The sequence below is a fragment of the Plasmodium gaboni genome, chromosome 10, assembly GCF_001602025.1.
Source record: "Plasmodium gaboni strain SY75 chromosome 10, whole genome shotgun sequence".
Taxonomy (NCBI): Eukaryota; Apicomplexa; class Aconoidasida; order Haemosporida; family Plasmodiidae; genus Plasmodium; species Plasmodium gaboni.
In genome coordinates, this window is record NC_031490.1 from 851,073 (window position 1) to 860,071 (window position 8,999).

Consider the following 8,999-nt stretch of genomic DNA (forward strand, 5'->3'; position numbering starts at 1 on the left):
AAAAAAAAAAAAAAAAAAAATAAAAAAATCCTGAAAAAAAAAAAAAAAAAAAAAAAAAAAAAAAAAAAAAATGTTATACATTTAAATTTTATATAAAATTTGGTTAAGGAAAATATATTTATTGTCTATATAAAATATTCTTAAATATATATATATATATATTTAAGTGTCTACATAAAATACAGTTCAAAAAAATAAAATAAAATAAATTTGGTTACAAATGATTTTATTGAAAATATTTCTATATTTATAAATTTGAAATATGAAGAATGATGAAAAAATAATGTTTTCTTTATATATATATATATATATATATATATTTAATATACATGTGAGAAATATAAATTTCTTTCTCGTAAAAAAAAAAAATATTTATTTTTTTAATTTACATTTTATTGATTTTTAAGAATTTTGATTTATCATTATTTATATTTAAAATAAAAAAAATTAACAAACAAACAAACTGAAAATAATTATAATATATAACCTTATAGTTATTCATTATATGTTTACAAAATGAATTAATATATTAGATTAATGCATATATCAAAAGGTTATTGAAAATTTTGATTGTCCAAAAAGAATATAATTAAAAAATAAAATAAATCATTAGGTTAATAATTTTTTTTTTTTTAATTTTTGTAGAAAATTTATTCTATTTAAAAAAAACAAAAGAAAAAAAAAAGACAAATATGAAATAATATTATTATATACATATATATATAATAGGGGATTATATTAAAACATGTATAAGATACAAAACTAATATATTATTTTGAAAAGTAATATATATATATATATATATTAGTGGTACAAGATTTTTTTTTTTTTTTTTTTTTTTTTTTTTAATAACATATATTTCAAATTTTTTCATATATGTAAATAAAAATTTGTTAGGATATATTAGACATGCACATAAATGCACTCTATAATAAAAAAAAAAAATTAATAAATTAATTAAATGTCTATAAAAAAATATGTACATGTGTATAATACAAAATTTTTATTTTTTATACTTTTTATTATTTTCATTTTATATAAATCATATATTTATAAATACCATTTTTTTTAAATGTAGAAAAGTGTATTAAAATGAAGTCAAAAAAAAAAACAAAAAAAATGCGATGTAAATATTATTTTTGTTTGTTTCTCCAAAATATTTATTTTGTTTATTTTTTTTTTTTCCTCGAACAAATTATCTCTATTTATAAAGTATAGAATTAAATAAAAAAAAATATATATAATATAATTTATTGACGTATTAAATATGTATGTATATATATATATATATTGTATGTAGTTCTATGTTTATATACATATAATTTAAAAAAAAAATTGCTGGAAATTATTTAAATATGTATTTTTTATATTGGTATGTTTTTCTTTTGGCTTGAAAAATAGGAAAATTAATACAAACTTATTTGTTTTTTATGATTAGGGTTATATAAATAGTTACCCACAACGATATTTATACAACTATTCGAAAAATATATAAGATGTAATTGTGATTATAAATATACATATAATGATAAATATACATTTCGCTTTATAATAGAAGTAAATTATTTTTAAAGAGCCAAAAAAAAAAAAAAAAATATAATAATAAACAATAAGTAAAAAAATGAAAATTTCTTAGTTTTTTTTTTTTTTTTTCCCTTTATATCTTCTTTGTTATTTGTTTAAAATTAATTATTTGATTTTATTTATCCCTTGATATAATTTTTGCTAAGAAATAATATTATTTTTAAGTAATATTAACATATTGGATTTAGCGCACATATATAATATACTCTTGTGTTTAAACTTATGAAAAATATATATATATATATATATATATAATTATGAAATATGTTTAGTAAAAAGAAAAATGAGCATATTGAAAAATTTCAATTAATCATTTATAAACTATATATTCCATTTTATGTTATCATATTCTAATTATTTATAATGGAATTCCCTAAAGATATTTTTACATAATTGAAGTGTAAATAAAATATACAGGGAGATTCTAAAAAAGAAGAAACTATTAATCACAATAATTTCAAGTTATATATAAATAATATTATTAAAAATTAAGCAATTATATACATATATATTTTTTGGAAAATTATAATGATAATGGATATATAAATAGTTTAGTGGGGAAAAAATAAAAATAATTTTCAGAACCCAATTGAAAATGAATTAATATAAAAAGGGAGACTACCACTGTTCTTTTCTTTTCATTTTTCATTTTCCATTTTTCTTTTTTTTAATAAAAAAATTAATATATAAAACAGGGGCTTTTAACAATTTTAATTTTTCTTTACACATATATATAAAATATATATAATATTATATATTTGGTATAATGTTTAAAATTGCAACAGAAAAAATATAATTATATTAAATATGTGTATACATCTCTAACATATAAATATTATTTTATTTTATTTTATTTTTTTTCTTTTCATAATGCTTGAATATAACCACCAAAATGAGCTATATAAAAAGACTGATTCTTTTTATGTTACTGTTTTATTCTCATGTAAAAATTAAAAATTTGTTTATTAAACTTTCCAATGTAAACATATTTTTTGCAGAAGCAAAGAAAAATGGAAAAAAGGAATTCTTTCTTTTTTTACTAAATATAAAAAAAAATAGGCAACAGAAAAAAAATTATCATATTATCAAAAGGAATATCATAAATAAAAGTGATTTTTTATATTCTTTTCTAAATGAAGAAGGGAATTCTTCAAATAAGGAATATAAAAATTTAAAAGATGAAGAAAAATATAATATCATACAAAATATAAAAAAATATTGTGAATGTACTAAAAAATATAAAAGAGTCCCAACACGAGAAGTAGCTATTGGAAATGTTAAAATTGGAGGAAATAATAAAATAGCTATTCAAACTATGGCTAGCTGTGATACAAGAAATGTAGATGAATGTGTATATCAAATTAGAAAATGTAAAGATTTGGGTGCTGACATTGTAAGGCTGACAGTTCAAGGAGTTCAAGAAGCACAAGCTAGTTATCATATTAAAGAAAAATTATTATCTGAAAATGTAAATATCCCATTAGTAGCAGATATTCATTTTAATCCTAAAATAGCTTTAATGGCAGCTGATGTGTTTGAAAAAATTCGAGTGAATCCAGGAAATTATGTTGATGGAAGAAAAAAATGGATAGATAAAGTGTATAAAACTAAAGAAGAATTTGATGAAGGGAAATTATTTATAAAAGAAAAATTTGTACCATTAATTGAAAAATGTAAAAGATTAAATAGAGCAATAAGAATTGGAACAAACCATGGATCTCTTTCATCTCGAGTATTATCATATTATGGAGATACACCATTAGGTATGGTAGAATCGGCTTTTGAGTTTTCTGATTTATGTATTGAAAACAATTTTCACAATCTTGTTTTTTCTATGAAAGCTTCTAATGCTTATGTTATGATACAATCTTATAGATTATTAGTATCTAAACAATATGAAAGAAATATGATGTTCCCCATACATTTAGGAGTTACAGAAGCAGGATTTGGCGATAATGGAAGAATAAAATCTTATTTGGGTATAGGGTCCTTATTATATGATGGTATAGGAGATACTATTCGTATATCTTTAACAGAAGATCCTTGGGAAGAGTTAACACCTTGTAAAAAATTAATTGAAAATTTAAAGAAAAGAATATTTTATAACGAAAATTTTAAAGAAGATAATGAATTAAAAAATAATGAAATGGATACTAAAAACATATTAAATTTTGAAGAAAATTATCGAAATTTTAATAATATAAAAAAAAGAAATGTAGAAAAAAATAATAATGTACTACATGAAGAGTGCACTATAGGTAATGTAGTAACCATAAAAGAGTTAGAAGATTCTCTTCAAATTTTTAAAGATTTAAATTTAGAAGTCGATTCAAATGGAAATTTGAAAAAGGGAGCCAAAACAACTGATATGGTTATTATAAATGATTTTCATAATATAACAAATTTAGGAAAAAAAACTGTGGATAAATTAATGCAGGTGGGAATTAATATAGTAGTACAATATGAACCACATAATATGGAATTTATAGAAAAAATGGAAACAAATAATGAAAACAACAACAATAATGACAATAATAATAATAATAATAATATATTATATTATGTGGATATAAAAAACATTATGAACAGTTCAGAAACAAATATTAAATTAAGTAATTCTAAAGGATATGGATTAATTTTAAACGGAAAAGAAGATATACAAACTATAAAAAAAATAAAAGAATTAAATCCTCGACCTTTATTCATTCTTTTAAAATCAGATAACATATATGAACATGTATTAATAACCAGAAGAATGAATGAACTTTTACAATCCTTAGATATAAATATACCTTATATACATTATGTTGATATTAATTCAAACAATTATGATGATATATTAGTTAATTCAACATTATATGCAGGAAGTTGTTTGATGGATTTAATGGGAGATGGTCTTATTGTTAACGTAACTAATGATGTCCTTTCAAATAAAAAAAATATAGAAACAAAATATGATGAAAAAGAACAAGTACAGGAAGAGGGGGGAGAAAAAAAAGATGTTCATAGACTTTTGAGTAGGGTTGCATTAAATTCATTTTTAACATTAAACATTTTACAAGATACAAGAATACGTTTATTTAAAACAGATTATATAGCTTGCCCATCTTGTGGAAGAACTTTATTTAATATACAAGAGACAACTAAAAAAATTATGAAATTAACAGGACACTTAAAAGGTGTTAAAATTGCAGTCATGGGATGTATTGTTAATGGTATAGGAGAAATGGCAGATGCACATTTTGGTTATGTTGGTAGTGCACCTAAAAAAATTGATTTATATTATGGTAAAGAATTAGTAGAAAGAAATATACCTGAGGAAGAAGCTTGTGATAAATTGATAGAATTAATTAAAAAACATAACAAATGGAAAGATCCATAAAATGAATATGGAAAAATATTTATTATATATATATATAATATATTATAAAATTTTCGATTTATTTTTCCTTTTAAAAATTTATTTTTTTTTATTTTTATTTTTTTTGAAGTAATATTTATAATGCATACATAATATAAAAATGTGTATTATATAATAATATCATTTTATTGTTATTTTATAAGACTAATAACAAGAACAATTTTTTAATAATCATTCTTACAATTTGTTAAATATATATATATATATATATATTTATAGTTATTTATTTTCGATATATGAAAAGTAAAAATATAATAATTTAAAAGTATTTACAAAATAAATAATATTATATATCTGTTTATAAATATAGTTAATGGAAAAGGAGAAAATAAATAAATAAATAAATAAATAAAACAAACAAAATAACATATATATATATATATATATATATATATTAAATGAAAGAAAAATATATATATACAAAAAATAAATGTTTATACCAAAATATTGAAAGAAAAAAAAATATATATATATATATACAAAAAATAAATGATTAAATCAAAATATTGAAAAAAAAAAAAAAAAATGTTCTTTTATTTTAAGGGTGAAATAACCATGATGTCATGATACCAAACGAAAAAAGTGCAACATATGTAAATGCAGCTGCTTTAGGAACATTCCTATTTGCTCGAACCTTAAATTAAAAAAAAAAAAAATAAATAAATAAAATAAATATTCACAAAAATATAAATATATAACAACTTATGTAACATACATTTAATATATATAAACCTTCAATAATTAGACACTAAAGTATCTATATTTAAAAGGATTTACTAATACTCATTTAAAAAAAAAAAAAACACATATTATTTTCCATATATATTTATTAATATATTTACCCATAAATCCGCAAAATCGTAATGTGGTAAATGCATACTTTGTTTACATCCACATAAAAGTCTATATCCACTTGTTTGAGGAATATACATCAATGGTTTAAATCCTTTAAAAAATAAAATTGTTAATAAAAAAAAAAAAAAAAAAAAAAAAAAGACAAGAATGTACATATATATATATATATAATATATATGTGATAAAATATAGAATTAAAATATAGTACATATGTGTGAACATACATTAATATATATATATATATATATAAAATATATTTGTCCTTTTATATTATTTTGTTATTTTACCTGTTCCTTTATGTGATCCATCACACCATGGTTGTGTTTTACTTACTCCGCAAGAACAATACCAATAAACCTGTATTTTATATGAAAATAAATATGAATATCTTTATTTTAGATAATGCTACATTTTTTTTTTTTTTTTTCCAAATAATATATTATGCATACATATTATATTTTAAGTACATTATAAATGGCATACACACATATATATATGTGCATATAATATGCTTCTTACTATATTTTATATTATACCTTTTTTTTTTCTACTTTCACAAGATATGGATCAACTACATCTGTTTTTACTACTGGGTCATGAGGCCACCATTGTTGCCAACTCATTTTTTTCTAATTATATATATATATATTCTTTTTATAAATATTCAACTACTTTCAAACAGTTTATAATATATATATATAATATGTATGTATTAATATATATACAGTTTTTTATTTGTTTTAGGGGAATTGAATTCTTTTATTGCTTTCTTATAAATTTTCCTTTTAATGTGTATTAATTTTTTCAAGTGATGTACTTTTATTTATACTTTTCTTATAAATATTAATATATATATATATATATATATATAATTATATTCTACATATTCTTTCAATAATTTTTTTTTTTTTTTTTTTAAATATGATTTCCATGAGATTAAATTTTTAGTATTTATAAGAATACTTAAATATATATAATATAACTTTTAAAAAATACACATAATTTGTTAATTATTTTATTTATTTGAAGAATATAAAATTTTCATAAAATACATATATATATAATATATATGTATTATTGTATGTATGTATTTATATTATAATAAACAATTTAAAGAATTTTAAAAATATTATGAATACAAATTATTTTTTTTTTTAAATAAATGTTATTATGAAAAGGGAATAATTATATACGTGAATAATAATAAAATATATATATATATATATATATATATATATATATATATTATACCTTAAATATATTTATATGCAAAAATGAATTTAAAAGGATTGATGTATTTTCACAACTTTTCCACATATATATATCTTAATATATTTTGTGTAAAACACAAATATATATATATATATATATATATATATATATTCTTAAGTTAATATTTACAAATCGTGAATATAAAAATTTATTTCTGTTTCAATACATAAAAAAATGAATATATATATAATAAAAATATAAAAATTAAAGTGTTAATTACAATACAAAAAAAAAAAAAAATAATAAAATAAATAAAATAAAATAAAAGCTTTAATTATATAACATATATAAAAAAAAAAAATATATATAATGTATATATAATATATATATATTATTCATTTTTTCCATTTAATTACTATAGGATATATATATAAAAGCTTTAACAAAAAAAAAAAAAGAAAAGAAAAAGAAAATTAAATAAACAAAATGAAAAAAATAAAAAACATATAAATAAATATAAATATATATATATATATATATATTTATTTATTTATTATTGTCTACTTAAGTCGTAGGCATAAATAGACGTAATAGAAAAAATAAAAGAAAAAATACTTATAATAACCAAAAATATTTGACCTATAAAAAGAAGGTTTTTATAATTATAATATGAATTAAAATAGTTGATGGCAATATTTTTTAGGTATGGATTATTTCTTATATTTAATTTTATATTTTCGTCACATATACATTTAACATCATTTATAAATGGATAATTATCATAAAAATGGAAATTTTTATTTTTGTTTTTAAATGTGTTATTATATAGGTTAATACAAAAAAGGATAATTCCATATAATAAAACAAAGATGCCTCCTGCTAATAACCCTGCAGCAAAATCAAATGCATTCATATAATACGATGAATAATAAAAATATTTATAACGGAGTTTTCTTTTGATTATATTATATAAAGAATATGCGAACATGAGTATGAAGGTAGAGACATATTTTAGGACAAATAGAAAATTCATTTTGTTTGAAGAAAATAATTTAGCACATAAAAAAAAATAATGAATTTCTTTTTTTTTATGATTTGGTGTATTAGAACAAAATACTAATTTATTAATAAATGATTCACTTAATGAATTTGTTATATTTTCATCAATAACTTCAATTTTATTTTCATTATTCATTCCTATATTTACATCATTTAAATATTTTTCTTTTTCTAATTCATTTAAATCTGAATTGATAGCTGTTAATTGGTCATCCATATTTTTATCACTAGTATTATTTCCTTTATTTATCATCATTTTAATATCTTCAGATGATTTCTGTTTTCCTTTTTTTCTTTCTTCTTCTTCTTCTTCGTCTACATTTTGTATATCATTATTCATTTTATGTTTTTCTATATCATCAAAACTTTCTTTTATTTCACTTTCTCCATTATTACACATCTGTACACATGATGTATTAATTAAATATTTGACAATTTTTTTCTTAAATTGAAAGGGTACTAAAAGTAGAACAAACAAGAAACCTTGTATAAAATGTCCAGCACTATAATATGACCTAAAAAGCATATGATTTCCTGATGTTAATTTTCCATCTTTCACAAATTTATATATTATTACTAAGTATATTAATATATGAACCATTAATAATACTATTTCCCATGTTAAAAATGCATTTATGAATTTCCCGTATTTACTTTTACATATGGCACATTTTTCTCCTTTCATTTTATTCTCATTTTTGAATAATGCTTGTTTTATTTCAACATCATCCATCTTCTTTTATTAAATAATCTCTTTTTATTACATAATAATAAAAAAACAATAATATATATTGTGTCACATAAATAAATATATATATATATATATATGATTTTTTTTTTAAAACATACTTTTAATAACAATATATAA

General features: G+C 18.2%; 3 protein-coding genes across 3 annotated transcripts; 1 reads left to right on the forward strand and 2 right to left on the reverse strand.

The window, feature by feature from the left end:
- Positions 1 to 2,476: 2,476 nt before the first annotated feature.
- PGSY75_1022800 (4-hydroxy-3-methylbut-2-en-1-yl diphosphate synthase) lies at positions 2,477 to 4,966 on the forward strand (the record flags this gene model as incomplete). The annotated part of the gene is made up of 1 exon (XM_018786000.1): positions 2,477 to 4,966. One exon carries the CDS (start codon positions 2,477 to 2,479, stop codon positions 4,964 to 4,966), a length of 2,490 nt encoding a protein of 829 aa, XP_018641617.1.
- Positions 4,967 to 5,543: 577 nt separating this feature from the next.
- PGSY75_1022900 (putative CDGSH iron-sulfur domain-containing protein) lies at positions 5,544 to 6,483 on the reverse strand (the record flags this gene model as incomplete). Its single annotated transcript, XM_018786001.1, has 4 exons — positions 5,544 to 5,639; positions 5,848 to 5,951; positions 6,148 to 6,217; positions 6,397 to 6,483. The coding sequence occupies 4 exons, from the start codon at positions 6,481 to 6,483 to the stop codon at positions 5,544 to 5,546; spliced, it is 357 nt and encodes a 118-aa protein (XP_018641618.1).
- Positions 6,484 to 7,625: 1,142 nt separating this feature from the next.
- PGSY75_1023000 (putative membrane protein) lies at positions 7,626 to 8,864 on the reverse strand (the record flags this gene model as incomplete). Its single annotated transcript, XM_018786002.1, has 1 exon — positions 7,626 to 8,864. The coding sequence occupies one exon, from the start codon at positions 8,862 to 8,864 to the stop codon at positions 7,626 to 7,628; it is 1,239 nt and encodes a 412-aa protein (XP_018641619.1).
- Between the last annotated feature and the right edge of the window lie 135 nt (positions 8,865 to 8,999).